At 45.0% G+C, this 17,365-nt stretch overlaps 1 protein-coding gene across 1 annotated transcript in view; it reads left to right on the forward strand.

Annotated features, from left to right (window-relative positions):
• The first annotated feature begins 491 nt into the window (after positions 1-491).
• Positions 492-17,365, forward strand: part of utrn (utrophin) — a 253,373-nt gene continuing 236,499 nt past the window's right edge. The window contains exons 1-7 of the mRNA XM_038962307.1: positions 492-584; positions 1,481-1,558; positions 5,692-5,784; positions 6,327-6,502; positions 10,052-10,167; positions 13,668-13,843; positions 16,951-17,160. Coding sequence (XP_038818235.1) covers positions 501-584; positions 1,481-1,558; positions 5,692-5,784; positions 6,327-6,502; positions 10,052-10,167; positions 13,668-13,843; positions 16,951-17,160 — 933 coding nt within the window. The 5' untranslated portion in view covers positions 492-500. The remainder of the gene's footprint in view (positions 585-1,480; positions 1,559-5,691; positions 5,785-6,326; positions 6,503-10,051; positions 10,168-13,667; positions 13,844-16,950; positions 17,161-17,365) is intronic.

The following is a 17,365-nucleotide window of genomic DNA, read 5'->3' on the forward strand; positions in this document are numbered from 1 at the left end:
TTCTGTTGTCAGGTCATATCTGAGGTATGGAGAGTGGTTGTTAGAATGAGCTCTGGTCTCTGTTACCTCACAAATTACCCAGAAATCTCTCATGTTTGATCCCATCCTCTGGTTTCCATTTCCCAACCATTTGCCCAACTTCATATGCTATTATATACTGTACGTGATGTACGTAGCCTTCTACCCAGTTGTCAACACAAACATTGTCTACCATCCCCAGTGCATAAACCATAGGATGTTCAGATGTATGTACTGTACTGAGTTGATTTTCCATAACGTTTTCCATGCAAAACATTGCACAGCATTATGTACTCTGAATACAGGTTTGTATGTAGACAAAACAACACACTACACATGCATGAGTAGTGTCCTTACACACATACACACGAGTAGTGTCCTTACACACACACACACACGAGTAGTGTCCTTACACACACACACACGAGTAGTGTCCTTACACACACATGATGAGTGTATTTCCTGTGTTTCAGACGGGAAAGATGCCCATCAAGGACATGTTCTGTGACCTGCAGGATGGCAAGAAACTGCTGGAACTACTGGAGGGACTCACAGGAAATGTCCTGGTGCGTGCGTGTGTGTACAGTGTATGTGTCGTGTGTGTGTGTGTGTGTACAGTGTATGTGTCGTGTGTGTGTGTGTGTGTGTACAGTTTGTGTGTGTGTGTCGTATGCATATTCATATCTGTCCTTTCTCACCCCACTCCCCCAATTCACCCCTCATTCACCCTACCAGTGGATCTGTTTTCTAGCACCCCCAGCCCAGCCCAGTACCCAACACCTCGCCAGCCCTCTATCTGATACCATGATACTAATGCCATAATTGGGTGCTAATGCCCTGTTGTGGTATGTAAGGCTAGGAAGGGTTTTTAAATTGGCACTGGTTCAACCCAGTCCCCATTCTTTCCACATGTCCCTTAAAATAATAACTAGAGGGTGCTGAAGGCGTAATGGCTGATTGATTTATAGTGTGGAATGGTATGTTGAGTGATAAGTGGGACATGTATTAAGCACGCAGACTAGCCCTTGGCAACGGCCAGCACTGCAAGTCTGAAAGTCTCTCTGTCTGAATAGATTTAGCTGCCTCATTAATTGCAGGTCACTGCCCATCATTAGTGCAGTATTGTGCAAAGAAGTGTGTGCGTGTGGTGGGTGTAAAGGAACTGAAATCTTGCGTGATTTTACCCTCATAGCAAACCTTCACATTAGACAAGAGGAACAACTAGCACTACCTGACCCTGTATGAGTCTCGACTCCTCTTGAAGGGTGTGTGCAGAATAGGCTACATGTGGGAAAATGACATGTTGTCTTGTACTGGACACTTTCTATATACACTATGATACTCTAGATAATCTACGATACTCTTTGCTATGAAAGTCTTTGTGTGCTGAGGTCAGGCAGGATCCTTGCATTAATGTATGTTCTGACTAACATGCCCTATTCTTCTGTGTTGTTGTTCTCAGACCAAAGAGCGAGGGTCCACCAGAGTTCACGCCCTCAACAACGTCAACAAGGTTCTTCAGGTCCTGCATCAAAACAACGTGAGTACCTACCGATAGGGCTTTACACAGTATCTCTCTATTCTTCTTTATCCCCCTATTTTACTCATCTCTTCCCTTTTCCTTCGGTGTCTAGTGTGCTGTCTCCCTCTTGCATGCTCCCTCCTCTTCTCTCTTGCTCTCTCCCCTCTTTCCCCTTTCCCTTGTGTCTCCATACAATGACCAGTGTTCATGTTGTGACCTTGTCTGTGGGAGATAAGACGTGGTCTTTGCATGAGGAGCTCACTAGGGTAGAGGTGGCATGTTAGTTGCTATCCTCCTCCACACGGGCAGAAAAACAGCAGGCCATCGTGTGCGTGCGTGTGTGTGTGAGTTTGTTAGTGACTTCTTCTGTATTGTGTGTGTCTGTTTGTCAGCCTGATATATCCACAGTTGTGTCAAGTTGGCTGGATGTCCTTTAGGTGGTAGACCATTCTTGATACACACAGGAAACCGTAGAGCGTGAAAAACCCAGCAGCGTTGTAGTTTTTAAAACATTTTCTCCCCAGTCTCGTGATATTCAATTGGTAGTTGCAGTCTTGTCCCATCGCTGCAACTCCCGTATGGACTCGGGAGAGGTGAAGGTCGAGAGCCATGCGTCCTCCAAAACACGGCCCCGCCAAGCCCGCACTGCTTCTTGACACTGCCCGCTTAACCCGGAAGCCAGCCGCACCAATGTGTCAGAGGAAACACCGTACACCTGGCGACCGAAGTCAGGGTGCATACGCCTGGCCCGCCACAGGAGTCACTAGAGTGCGATGGGACAAGGACATCCCGGCCGGCCAATCCCTCCCCTAACCCAGAAGACGCTGAGCCAATTGTGCGCCGCCTCATGGGTCTCCTGTTCACGGCCGGCTGCGACACAGCCTGGGATGGAACCCGGCTCTGTAGTGACACCTCTAGCACTGTGATGCAGTGCCTTAGACCTCTGCTCCACTCGGGAGGCAGCGTTGCAGTTCTTGACTTACTCTCCTCGGCAAAAACGTCAAAATTAATGACAGATTTCTTGAGTTATTTTAGATTCATTCTGACTACTTTGAGGAAGCGTATACTGGCTACGGTGTCTCAAAATGGACAAACAGTACTATTGCCGCTTTTGTCTTGTTTTTCAAGCAAATATCTTTTAAGGGAGTATGCAAGCACACTAGTTCGGTTTGCCTAGCCAACTTCAGCTAGCCACCAGCCGAACTGATGCATGCTGATGACTTTGCAGTAGCCCCCAAGACCCCCCCCCCCACCCACCCCCCACAATCTTTGCGTAATGACAGGCCGTGTGAGTGATGGCTGGGCATCACTGACTCGCAACGTTCCCCAGGGCCTCTGGAGGAATCCTTCAAAGAAGGTGTGACTGTTTAGAGAGGTTTACATGGCCAGGATTAGTAGCTCTGGGGTCGACAACCTCTCATAAACAACTAGCCACCCAGACAGGAGAATGATAGAAGGTGTAGTTTTCTACTGCTTTATTTTAGTTACGGTACTTAACTTTTGTGTGTGCGTGTGTATCTCTATCTGTACTGTGTATCTCTATCTGTACTGTGTATCTCTATCTGTACTGTGTATCTCTATCTGTACTGTGTATCTCTATCTGTACTGTGTATCTCTATCTGTACTGTGTATCTCTATCTGTACTGTGTATCTCTCTATCTGTACTGTGTATCTCTCTATCTGTACTGTGTATCTCTCTATCTGTACTGTGTATCTCTCTATCTGTACTGTGTATCTCTCTATCTGTACTGTGTATCTCTCTATCTGTACTGTGTATCTCTCTATCTGTACTGTGTATCTCTCTATCTGTACTGTGTATCTCTCTATCTGTACTGTGTATCTGTACTGTGTATCTGTACTGTGTATCTCTCTATCTGTACTGTGTATCTGTACTGTGTATCTCTCTATCTGTACTGTGTATCTGTACTGTGTATCTCTCTATCTGTACTGTGTATCTGTACTGTGTATCTCTCTATCTGTACTGTGTATCTGTACTGTGTATCTCTCTATCTGTACTGTGTATCTGTACTGTGTATCTCTCTATCTGTACTGTGTATCTGTACTGTGTATCTCTCTATCTGTACTGTGTATCTGTACTGTGTATCTCTCTATCTGTACTGTGTATCTGTACTGTGTATCTGTACTGTGTATCTCTATCTGTACTGTGAATCTGTACTGTGTATCTCTATCTGTACTGTGTATCTTTCTATCTGTACTGTGTATCTCTCTATCTGTACTGTGTATCTGTACTGTGTATCTCTCTATCTGTACTGTGTATCTCTATCTGTACTGTGTATCTGTACTGTGGATCTTTATCTGTACTGTGAATCTGTACTGTGTATCTCTATCTGTACTGTGTATCTGTACTGTGTATCTTTCTATCTGTACTGTGTATCTCTATCTGTACTGTGTATCTCTATCTGTACTGTGATGTGTGTGTGATAATGGCAGGCATGATTGGGTTAATGGAGGGTGGGGTTAAGAGTTTAAGGGTCATGTTATTGGCTGAGAGGTCACTCGTTGCCACCCTGACCCCAGGAATAGTGTTCCAGAATGTTCCATTCTACCCCCTGTGTGTTTGTAATCACTCCATGAATGTAAGCTTGTCACATGATTAGGCTGGTGTCACAGGGTGTTGGGGATATCGTTAGACACTTTTAATCCACTTTAGCACTTTTTACATGTGGGGTTTCTGGGTTTCACTTGACCACACACAGCAGCCTACAGCTGTAGAGGTGAGGACAGATAGCTGTGGGAGACTGAGATCAGTTATTGGATCATAGGAAAGCCCGTAAAGCAGCTTAAGGTTACAAGTTGTTAATCTTGAGTATTACGGCATGTTCAACTTTCTATAAGGGAAGGTAATAAAAAGCATTCTGACTTGACTTTTTAATATCTTGACCACTCTCTGTGTCTCTGTCTCTCTGTCTCTGTGTCTGTCTCTATCAATTTCAATTCAAGGGCTTTATTGGCATGGGAAACATATGTTTACATTGCCAAAGCAAGTCAAGTATATAATAAACAAAAGTGAAATAAACAATAAAAATGAACAGTAAACATTACACTCACAGAAGTTCCAAAGAATAAAGACATTTCAAATGTCATATTATGTCTATATACAGTGTTGTAACGATGTACAAATGGTTAAAGTACAAAAGGGAAAATAAATATACATAAATATGGGTTGTATTTACAATGGTGTTTGTTCTTCACTGGTTGCCCTTTTCTTGTGGCAACAGGTTACAAATCTTGCTGCTGTGATGGCACACTGTGGTATTTCACCCAGTAGATATGGGAGTTTATCAAAATTGGGTTTGTTTTCAAATTCTTTGTGCATCTGTGTAATCTGAGGGAAATATGTGTCTCTAATATGGTCATACATTTGGCAGGTTAGGAATTGCAGCTCAGTTTCCACCTCATTTTGTTGGCAGTGTGCACATAGCCTGTCTACGGCAGCCTCTCTCTATAGCAAGGCTATGCTCACTGAGTCTGGACATAGTCAAAGCTTTCCTTAAGTTTGGGTCAGTCACAGTGGTCAGGTATTATGCCACTGTGTACTCTCTGTTAAGGGCCAAATAGCATTCTAGTTTGCTCTGCTTTTTTGTGTGAATTCTTTCCAATGTGTTAAGTAATTATCTTTTTGTTTTCTCATGATTTGGTTTGGTCTAATTGTGTTGCTGTCCTGGGGCTCTGTGAGGTCTGTTTGTGTTTGTGAACAGAGCCCCAGGACCAGCTTGCTTAGGGGACTCTTCTCCAGGTTCATCTCTCTGTAGGTGATGGCTTTGTTATGGGAGGTTTGGGAATCTAACGGCTCTTTTCTGGATTTTGATAATTAGCGGGTATTAGCCTAATTCTGCTCTGCGTGCATTATTTGGTCTTTTACGTTGTATGCGGAGTCTCAATTTGGTGTTTGTTCCATTTTATTAATTCAGAACCCAGACCTCACTACCATGAAGGGCAATGGGTTCTATAACTAATTCAAGTATTTTTAGCCAGATCCTAATTGGTATGTCGAACTTTCTATTCCTTTTGATGGTTGTCTCTCTGTCTCTCTCCCACCCACCCTCTCTCTCTCTCTCTCTCTCTCTCTCTCTCTCTCTCTCTCTCTCTCTCTCTCTCTCTCTCTCTCTCTCTCTCTCTCACTAACTCAGGTGGATCTGGTAAACATAGGAGGAACAGACATTGTTGATGGAAACCACAAGCTGACTCTGGGTCTCATCTGGAGTATTATCCTCCACTGGCAGGTGAACACACACACACACACACACGGACGGACGGACGGACGAGTGTGTTTTGAGTGTACTGTCCACTGATGCCGTAGCATTTTTCTCTGTCTTTTAAATAGACCTGGTTAGGGTCTCAGACACGTGACAGTACTTGTATAAATGGTGTTCTACTTACAAACCCTCCTCTTTTGCCTGTCCCTGTGTCTCTCCCTGTCTCTCTTCTCTGTCTGTCTGTCTCCCCTGTCTGTCTCTCTCTCCCCTGTCCCTGTCTATCTGTTTCTCTCCCCGGTCCGTCTCTCTCTCCTCTGTCCCTGTGTATCTGTCTCTCTCTCCCCTGTCTGTCTCTCCCCTGTCTGTCTCTCCCCTGTTTCTGTGTATCTCTTCCCTGTCCCTGTGTTTCTATCTGTCTCTGTCTCGCCCCTGTTTCTGTCTCTCTCTTCCCTGTCCCTGTGTCTCTATCTGTCTCTGTCTCTCCCCTGTTTCTGTGTCTCTCTTCCCTGTCCCCGTGTTTCTATCTGTCTCTGTGTTTCTCCCCTCTCTATATGTATGGTCCCTCTCAGGTGAAAGACATCATGAAGGACATCATGTCCAACTTGCAGCAGACCAACAGTGAGAAGATCCTGCTGAGCTGGGTGAGGCAGTGTACCCGCTCCTACCAGGACCACGTCAACGTGCTCAACTTCACCACCAGCTGGGCCGACGGACTGGCCTTTAACGCCATCCTGCACCGCTTCAGGTCAGGGGTCAGGGGGCACGGGGGCCAGGGGATGTTCTGGTAGCAACAGTGTCACCCTAATGGTTGTATATTTATCCAACAGTATACTGTTTAGATCAGGGCTTTCCAACCGTGTTCCTGGGAGAGTTACCCTTCTGTAGGTTTTCACTCCAACCTCAGTTGTAACTAAAATGATTCAGCTTACCAATCAGATAATTATTATACTGAACAAAAATGTAAACGCAACATGTAAAGTCTTGGTCCCATGATTTAATGAGCTGAAATAAAAGATCCCAGAAATGTTCCATTCCCACAAAAAGCTTATTTCTCTTTAATGTTCTGCACAGATTTGTTTACATCCCTGTTAGTGAGCATTTCTCCTTTTGCCAAGATAATCCATCCACCTGACAGGTGTGGCATATCAAGAATCTGATTAAACAGCATGATCATTACACAGGTGCACCTTGTACTGGGGACAATACAAGGCCACTCTAAAATGTGCAGTTTTGTCACATGCCACAGATGTCTCAAGTTTTGAGGGAGCGTGCAATTGGCATGCTGACTGCAGGAATGTCCACCAGAGCTGTTGGCAGATTATTGAATGTTAATTTCCTTACCATAAGCCATTTTAGAGAATTTAGCAGGACGTCCAAAAGGCCTCACAACCGCAGACCACGTTTAACAATGCTAGCCCAGGACCTCCACATCCGTCTTCTTCACCTGCGGGATCGTCTGAGACCAGCCACCTGGACAGTTGATGAAACTGAGTTAAAACCTACAGGACGGTAGCTCCCCAGGAACAGGGTTGGAGTGAAAACCTACAGGACGGTAGCTCCCCAGGAACAGGGTTGGAGTGAAAACCTACAGGACGGTAGCTCCCCAGGAACAGGGTTGGAGTGAAAACCTACAGGACGGTAGCTCTCCAGGAACAGGGTTGGAGTGAAAACCTACAGGACGGTAGCTCCCCAGGAACAGGGTTGGAGTGAAAACCTACAGGACGGTAGCTCTCCAGGAACAGGGTTGGAGTGAAAACCTACAGGACGGTAGCTCCCCAAGAACAGGGTTGGAGTGAAAACCTACAGGACGGTAGCTCCCCAGGAACAGGGTTGGAGTGAAAACCTACAGGACGGTAGCTCTCCAGGAACAGGGTTGGAGTGAAAACCTACAGGACGGTAGCTCCCCAAGAACAGGGTTGGAGTGAAAACCTACAGGACGGTAGCTCCCCAGGAACAGGGTTGGAGTGAAAACCTACAGGACGGTAGCTCTCCAGGAACAGGGTTGGAGTGAAAACCTACAGGACGGTAGCTCCCCAGGAACAGGGTTGGAGTGAAAACCTACAGGACGGTAGCTCTCCAGGAACAGGGTTGGAGTGAAAACCTACAGGACGGTAGCTCTCCAGGAACAGGGTTGGAGTGAAAACCTACAGGACGGTAGCTCCCCAGGAACAGGGTTGGAGTGAAAACCTACAGGACGGTAGCTCTCCAGGAACAGGGTTGGAGTGAAAACCTACAGGACGGTAGCTCTCCAGGAACAGGGTTGGAGTGAACCTACAGGACGGTAGCTCTCCAGGAACAGGGTTGGAGTGAAAACCTACAGGACGGTAGCTCTCCAGGAACAGGGTTGGAGTGAAAACCTACAGGACGGTAGCTCTCCAGGAACAGGGTTGGAGTGAAAACCTACAGGACGGTAGCTCTCCAGGAACAGGGTTGGAGTGAAAACCTACAGGACGGTAGCTCTCCAGGAACAGGGTTGGAGTGAAAACCTACAGGACAGTAGCTCTCCAGGAACAGGGTTGGAGTGAAAACCTACAGGACAGTAGCTCTCCAGGAACAGAGTTGGAGTGAAAACCTACAGGACAGTAGCTCTCCAGGAACAGGGTTGGAGTGAAAACCTACAGGACAGTAGCTCTCCAGGAACAGGGTTGGAGTGAAAACCTACAGGACAGTAGCTCTCCAGGAACAGGGTTGGAGTGAAAACCTACAGGACAGTAGCTCTCCAGGAACAGAGTTGGAGTGAAAACCTACAGGACAGTAGCTCTCCAGGAACAGGGTTGGAGTGAAAACCTACAGGACAGTAGCTCTCCAGGAACAGAGTTGGAGTGAAAACCTACAGGACAGTAGCTCTCCAGGAACAGGGTTGGAGTGAAAACCTACAGGACAGTAGCTCTCCAGGAACAGAGTTGGAGTGAAAACCTACAGGACAGTAGCTCTCCAGGAACAGGGTTGGAGTGAAAACCTACAGGACAGTAGCTCTCCAGGAACAGAGTTGGAGTGAAAACCTACAGGACAGTAGCTCTCCAGGAACAGGGTTGGAGTGAAAACCTACAGGACAGTAGCTCTCCAGGAACAGGGTTGGAGTGAAAACCTACAGGACAGTAGCTCTCCAGGAACAGGGTTGGAGTGAAAACCTACAGGACAGTAGCTCTCCAGGAACAGGGTTGGAGTGTGAACCTACAGGACAGTAGCTCTCCAGGAACAGGGTTGGAGAGCCCCGGTCTAGATGTCGCTCGTTCTGTATACCAAGATCTGGACAGTGGCCATGTTGAAAATGTTTGTTTTGTGGACATTTTCAGTTTAGAAGGTGGTAAAATATGTACAAGTGAAATTCTAAACCTTGCCCCTAAACGCTACTGCTTTCACCTCAATCCAGCAGCAAGCAGCTCATTCAACACAGTGACCAGACCATGCTTATGTCAGCATTTAATTAAGTTCAATTCCACCTCACTGGAGTTGAGAAAGAGGCTCTAAATAGCAGTGTATGAGACCCTATCTGGCCCCCTGGCTGTGTTTGCTCTGAGGGTCTTTCTCTCTCTCTCTCTCTCTCTCTCTCTCTCTCTCTCTCTGTGTGTGTGTGTGTGTGTGTGTGTGTGTGTGTGTGTGTGTGTGTGTGTGTCAGCCCGAGGCAAGGTCACAGCAGCCATGGCGGGGTAACTGCTTGCGTGGCGTGTGAACACTGCTCACCTCGCCATTTTTACGCCTGTCATGTCACAGATTGTGTGGATTTGACCCTGTGTGTGTATCAATCAATCACATTTTATTTGTCACATACTTCGGAAACAACAGGTGTTGACTAACACTGAAAATGCTTACTTACGGGTCCTTTTTCATCAATGCAGAGTGTGTGTTTTCTAACAATGTTTTTGCTTTGTCATTATGGGGTATTGTGTAGTTTGAAAAAACGATGAATTCCATTTTAGATAAGACTGTAACATAGTAAAATGTGGAAAAATCAAGGGGTCTGAATAGTTTCCGAATGCACTGTATAGATACAGTATATATAGATGTGATGGGATGTATAGACATTATGGATAGAATATATAGTATATGAAGAATACGTTGATAGAATAGTATATGTACAGCAATAGTTGAATAGTATATAGACAATAAGTACTCTTATGTACAAAACACTGGATCTATCACAGAGTATTCTATGAAAATAACTGGTTCTTTGCAAGGAAACTACATGGGGAATGTTGTTTGGAGCTCAGAGGCCTTGATTTGATGTTGATTTGATGTTGATTTAATGTTGATTTAATTTTGACTTGATGCTGCTGGTGTGTTGTTTCTCCAGGCCCAATGTGTTGAGCTGGGACAGGGTTCTGACCCTCAGTCCAGTGGAGAGACTGGACCATGCCTTTACTGTAGCCAAAGACCAGCTGGCCATAGAGAGACTACTGGACCCTGAAGGTACAAATAAAATGAAGGAGAGTGTATATCATATATATATATATATATATATATATATATATATATATACACTACCATTCAAAAGTTTGGGGTCACTTACAAATGTCCTTATTTTTGAAAGAAATGCAAATTTTTTGTCCATTAAAATAACATCAAATTGATCAGAAATATAGTGTAGACATTGTTAATGTTGTAAATGACTATTGTAGGTGGAAATGGCTGTTTTTTTATGGAATTTCTACATAGGCGTACAGAGGCCCATTATCAGCAACCATCACTCCTGTGTTCCAATGGCACGTTGTTAGCTAATCCAAGTTTATCATTTTAAAAGGCTAATTGATCAATAGAAAACCCTTTTGCAATTATGTTAGCACAGCTGAAAACTGTTGTCCTGATTAAAGAAGCAATAAAACTGGCCTTCTTTAGACTAGTTGAGTATCTGGAGCATCAGCATTTGTGGGTTTGATTACAGGCTCAAAATGGCCAGAAACAAAGACCTTTCTTCTGAAACTTGTCGGTCTATTCTTGTTCTGAGAAATGAAAGCTATTCCATGTGAGAAATTGCCAAGAAACTGAAGATCTCGTACAACTCTGTGTACTACTCCCTTCACAGAACAGCGCAAACTGGCTCTAACCAGAATAGAAAGAAGAGTGGGAGGTCCCGGTGCACAACTGAGCACTAGGACAAGTACATTAGTGTCTACTTTGAGTAACAGACGCCTCACAAGTCCTCAACTGGCAGCTTCATTAAATAGTACCCGCAAAACACCAGTCTCAACGTCAACAGTGAAGAGGCGACTCCGGAATGCTGGCCTTCTAGGCAGAGTTTCAAAGAAAAAGCCATATCTCAGACTGGCCAATTAAAAGAAAAGATTAAGATGGGCAAAAGAACACAGACACTGGACAGAGAAAGATTGGAAAAAAGTGTTATGGACAGACTAATCTAAGTTTGAGGTGTTCGGATCACAAAGAAGAACATTCTTGAGATGCAGAAAAAAATGAAAAGAGGCTGGAGGAGTGCTTGACGCTATTTGTCAAGCATGGTGGATGTAACGTGATGGTCTGGAGGTGCTTTGGTGGTGGTAAAGTGAGATTTGTACAGGGTAAAAGGGATCTTGAAGAAGGAAGGCTATCACTCCATTTTGCAACGCCATGCCATACCCTATGGACGGCGATTAATTGGAGCCAATTTCCTCCTACAACAGGACAATGACACAAAGCACAGCTCCAAACTATGCAAGAACTATTCAGGGAAGAAACAGTCAGCCGGTATTCTGTCTATAATGGAGTGGCCAGCACAGTCACAAGATCTCAACCGTATTGAGCTTTTGTGGGAACAGCTTGACCGTATGGTACGTAAGAATTGCCCATCAAGCCAATCCAACTTGTGGGAGGTGCTTCAGGAAGCATGGGGTCAAATCTCTTCAGATTACCTCAACAAATTGACGACTAGAATGCCAAAGGTCTGCAAGGCTGTAATTTCTGCAAATGGAGGATTCTTTGACAAAGCAAAGTTTGAAGGGCACAATTATTTCAATTAGAAATCATTATTCATAACCTTGTCAACATCTTGACTATATTTCCTATTCATTTTGCAACTAATTTCATATATGTTTTCATGGAAATCAAGACAATTTCTAAGTGACCCCAAACTTTTGAACGGTAGTGTATATAAGGAACACCTTCCTATTATTGAGGTGTACCCCCCCAGCCTCAATTTGTCAGGGCATGGACTCTACAAGGTGCCAAGTGTTCCACAGGGATGCTGGCCCATGTTGACTCCAATGCTTCCCACAGTTGTGTCAAGTTGGCTCGATGTCCTTTGGGTGGTGGACCATTCTTGATAAACACAGAAAACTGTTGAGCATGAAAAACCCAGCGGCATTGCAGTTCTTGACACAAACCGGTGCGCCTGGCGACAACTAGCAGACCCTGTTCAAAGGCACTTTACATATTTTGTCTTGCCCATTCATCCTCTGAATGGCACACATACACAATCCATGTCTCAATTGTCTCAAGGCTTAAAAATCCTTCTTTAACCTGTCTCCTCCCCTTCATCTACACTGCTTGAAGTGGATTTAACAAGTTACATCAATAAGGGATCATAGCTTTCACTTGGTCAGTCTATGTCATGGAAAGAGCAGGTGTTCTTAATGTTTGTATACTATAGACTTACACTATATATACTAAAGTATGTGGACACACGTAAAAATCGTCTGTCCTCGGTTGCAACACTCACTACCGAGTTCCAAACTGCCTCTGGAAGAAACGTCAGCACAAGAACTGTTCGTCGGGAGCATCATGAAATTGGTTTCCATGGCCGAGCAGCCGCACACAAGCCTAAGATAACCATGCGCAATGCCAAGCGTCGGCTGGAGTGGTGTAAAGCTCACTTATATTGGACTCTGGAACAGTGGAAACGCGTTCTTTGGAGTGATGAATCACCATCCGGCAGTCCGACGGACGAATTTGAGTTTGGCGGATGCCAGGAGAACACTACCTACCCCAATGCATAGTGCCAACTGTAAAGTTTGGTGGAGAAGGAATAAGGGTCTGGGGCTGTTTTTTATGGTTCGGGTTAAGCCTCTTAGTTCCAGTGAAGGGAAATCTTAGCGTTACATCATATAATGACATTCTATAAGATTCTGTGCTTCCAACTTTGTAGCAACAGTTTGGGGAAGGCCCTTTCCTGTTTCAGCATGACAATGCCCCTGTGCACAAAGTGAGGTCCATACAGAAATGGTTTGGGATGAATTGGAACGCTGACTGCGAGCCAGGGCTAATCACCCAACATCAGTGCCCAACCTCACTAATTCCCTTGTGGCTGAATGGAAGAAAGTCCCCGCAGCAATGTTCCAACATCTAGTGGAAAGTCTTCCCAAAAGAGTGGAGGCTGTTAAAGCAGCAAAGGGGGGACCAACTCCATATTAATGCCCATGATTTTGGAATGAGATGTTTGACGACCAGGTGTCCACATACCTTTGGTCATGTAGTGTATATATTTTGACATTTCACAGACATACATATATCACAGTCCTATGTTTTTACGGGCAAGTGAAAGGTTTTATGTCTTTACCCGTTCTTAAATTAGCTGTAGGCCTCCTGTTCTCTACATGTGTGGATATACACGGTTCAGTGTGTAGTCCTAGCACGCAACGTTCAGTTTGTGTAGTTCTGGGTATACACACACGCTGTTATGTCATGCCTTGGCCTGACTCTCTCCCTCTCTCTCTCTCTTTCTGTCTCTCTCTCTCTCTCTCTCTCTCTCTCTCTCTCTCTCTCTCTCTCTCTCTCTGTCTCTCTGTCTCTCTCTCTCTCTCTATCAATCATTCCCCTGACATTGTTCTTCTCCTACTGTTCTTTTGCTCCTTCACCTCCCTTTCCCTCTTTAATTTCCCTATCCCCCTTGTCTGATCCTCTTATATCTGTCTCGCTCCCTCTCCTCTTTCCTCCCTCCCCCTCTACCCCATCTCCTCCTCTCCTCTTCCTTTCGCTCTCAGACGTGGCAGTTCAGTTGCCAGATAAGAAGTCCATCATCATGTATGTGATGTCCCTGTTTGCTGTCCTGCCTAAAGATGTGACTATGGAAGCCATCAGAGAGGTGGAGACCTTGCCCCGCAGATACAAGGTGGAGCCTGACGAGAGCAAGGCCCTCAGCAGAGCACAGGTACAAACAGTTCAATGGGCCAGAGCTTACATTAGCTGTTTACCGCTGATGGTATTACATGGCAATATAGCATGATAATAAACTGACACGAGCCATGCTGATGTAGAGGCCAGGCTGATGCTAAAACCTATCTTCATACATCGTATAACATGCGCTTCGTAAACTAGAGTTGTATTACAAAGAACGTGGTGTGAATCCAACTCTATCAGTCCCATCTTCGCTCAGTGTCTCTGGCTGTATCAGAATGAGTGAGTTCAGCTGACAGACCCTGCTTCTCTCTCTGTGTACTGTAGCTGGCTAGAATGAGTCACCCCTCTGCTTCAAAGACCCACTCCGCCAGTCCTCCAGTCTACTCCCAGTTACTCTGCTAATGAAAAGCTCTGCTGGAGCTCCCTGAGTAGAGTAGGAACGGGGGAAGTGACTCACCCCACTCCACACCCCTCCTCATTCTAAAAATGGCCTTCAATGTTAGAGAGAGAATGTCTCCAAAGGAGTAGGAAATAATATATAATTTGTCTAAATTCAATTGACATGCATTTCCAATGCCACATCTAACATACTGCTAGTCTTTCTCCTTCTATCACATCAGTCAGTTCTCTGACATAGCACTGAATTTAGCAGGGGATTCATGTTATTTATTTGGGTAAGTACCCCTGGCATGCAAGTGCTATGGAGGGGAGAATATTTCAGTGGAACTTCCTGCTCTTAATTTCCACAATTTAAGTGTTTTGTGGACTTCTCCCAGGTGGAAGGCGAATGGCCCTAAACCAGTCTTTATTGCCCTCGGATGAAAACTTCCCACGCTTGGAGAGAGCGCTGGAAAAGTCTATTTTAACAGGGCTAGAGTGGTCCAATGAGGGTTGACTTTCCTGGCACACATGCTGTCCCCACAGGAAGTGATATTGGTGGTTGGATACAGAAGGAAGGATGAACAGGGAAAATCTTTGTGCTTTTCTGTGTGTGTTTTACCACATCATAGTGACTTTTTATGTAGATTTAGAGTCTAGTTAATGCTTTCAATGCAGAGTTTAAAAAATCAGTTTACACTTTTACTGTCATAACATTGTTTATTGCGTTAATTTGTATTTTCTCATCAGAAGTTATTAGCTTGCTGAAAACATTGAACAATCTATGCACCCTGGACTGAACTTCTCACAGTGAGGATTGATGCATTACAAGCTATATTAACACGTCTATATTACATTAAACTAAGAATGCAGCAACACAGTTGAAGAATATCATGTGGAGATAACTAAGTGTTCTCCACAACCAAACCACAGATATTTTATAGCATTAAAGTGAATAAGTAGAGCCAGGCTTCATAGGCTTACAGCTCTCTCTCTCTCTCTCTCTCTCTCTCTCTCTCTCTCTCTCTCTCTCTCTCTCTCTCTCTCTCTCTCTCTCTCTCTCTCTCTCTCTTATTTCCCTCCCTCCCTCCCTATACTCCCAGGCTCTGCAGTAACAAAGACATTTAAAACATGTGGGCGCCTCTTCCAAATCTCCAAATGCCATGGAATATTTTCAACAAATGACCTTTTCCTTTCTGCCGCAGAGAATTCTGGGTAATTTCATGGGGATAAAACAAAGGTCTGTTTGAGTTGGGGCGATTTGAGTCCTAGCATCTATTAACATCACTCTCATCTTTGTCTTGGCACGCCCTGCGGCTGTACTGATTTCTATCCATCTACTCTTCCATTCATCTCTGGTTACAGATGAAAGTGTTGTTCCGTTATGACTCTTGTCCCCAAAATACCCCGTAGCACTTGTTGTCTAATGCCTGGATTTCGAGGCTGGCAGTTCTGTTGAATGTCACTGAATAAGGAATAACTTCCTAGAAGTTACAGCCAGGCTGTTACCTGACTTAATCAACATTTATCTACATAAATCACCCACCCCCCCATCTCTCCAAACTCCCCCATTACATTAGGGTTGGCAGGTAGCCTAGCGGTTATGAGCGTTAACCAGTAACTGAAAGGTTGCTGGTTCGAATTCCAGAGCCGACTAGGTGAAAAATCTGTCTGTGCCCTTGAGCAAGGCACTTAACCCTAATTGCTCCTGTAAGTCGACCTGGATAAGAGTGTCTGTTAAATAGTAAAAATCTAAATTAGAATTGATTCAAGATTTTGTTCAAATAATTTCTTAGCTGTCAGGAAGCAGATTAGACGTAGCAGGGAAAGAGGTCGTGAAGAGAAATTGCACACTTGTTACACAGCTTGGCTTCCCTCTGCTCTGGTTAATTGGTGCATGCTCTGGGCTCTCTGATCAGGAAGTATATTAGTTAGAATCTATCTACAGAGTGCCGCTTGGGACATAAAGTACAGTACATTGGTAGGGACCAGACCACCACTTCTCACCTCTCACTCCTACTTTCTCACTCCTACTTTCTCACTCCTACTTTCTCACTCCTACTTTCTCACTCCTACTTTCTCACTCTCTCTGTCTTGTTTGCAGTTAATTGATCATTTACCATTTATTTTATATTCAATCTCATTCTTTGTAACTTTAAGTGTGCAGCTTTTCATTTTCTTCTAATGTGTCCGAAATGGCATCCTACATTTGCCTACAGCCCTATGGGAATAGGATGCCCATGTCTACCCCAGCCAGCTTCAGTACAGTGTTTGTGTTCAGCCTAGTCAGCGAGTATTATTCCTGGAATGAGGGTTGACCTGCCTGGCTGGCCAGACCAGTGGCACCACACCTCCCAGTGTCTGGCTCTGGGCTGGGGCCTTTATTTAGCTAGGCTGCCTCCTGTTTGTCTTCCAGGCCCTGGGTGGGTCACTGATCCCCGTCTAAACTGCCTTCCTCTTATGCAGCAGAACCAGGCTCCTCCTAGTCGTCTGGGCCTATTTTAAGATGACATTCACACGGAATGTGTTTTGATCGAGAGTTTCGAACTTTGATTGGTTGTGATGATAATGTGGTGAAAAGGTCATCCAAAAGGGATCTTAGCATTTATGGATCTTGTGATTTGATTTAGAGTTTTTACCGTTGTGAGCAGTACTGTTGAGTATTTAGAGCACCATGCTCTTACTTACTAAACCACTATATAACCTATGAGTGTTTGGCCCTTAACCCACTCTCCCACTCTCTTCCTCCATCTTTAGGCTCATGTTGAGATGGAGGAAGCCGTCTCCCCCCGGGCGGATACCCCCAGCACACTGACGGAGACGGAGGAGGAGGTGGGCATGGAGGTGGATCTGGACTCATACCAGGCCACCCTGGAGGAGGTGCTCACCTGGCTCCTCTCTGCTGAGGACTCACTGCAGGTGCAGGAGGAGGTGTCGGACGACGTGGAGGAGGTCAAGGAGCAGTTCCACACACACGAGGTGAGGACGGGAGAAATGTGTGCATGCAGACACAGATACATGAAGCAGGTCCAGACAAGACCGGCACAAATGCATGCACAAAGTAGGCTTGGACTGACAGATACACACACACACACACACACACACACACACACACACACACACTCACTTACTTACAAGGTCATCCAACTCTGACGGACACAAAACACACATATGGACATGCAAT

The sequence above is a fragment of the Salvelinus namaycush genome, chromosome 24 (genome assembly GCF_016432855.1).
Source record: "Salvelinus namaycush isolate Seneca chromosome 24, SaNama_1.0, whole genome shotgun sequence".
NCBI lineage: Eukaryota > Metazoa > Chordata > Actinopteri > Salmoniformes > Salmonidae > Salvelinus > Salvelinus namaycush.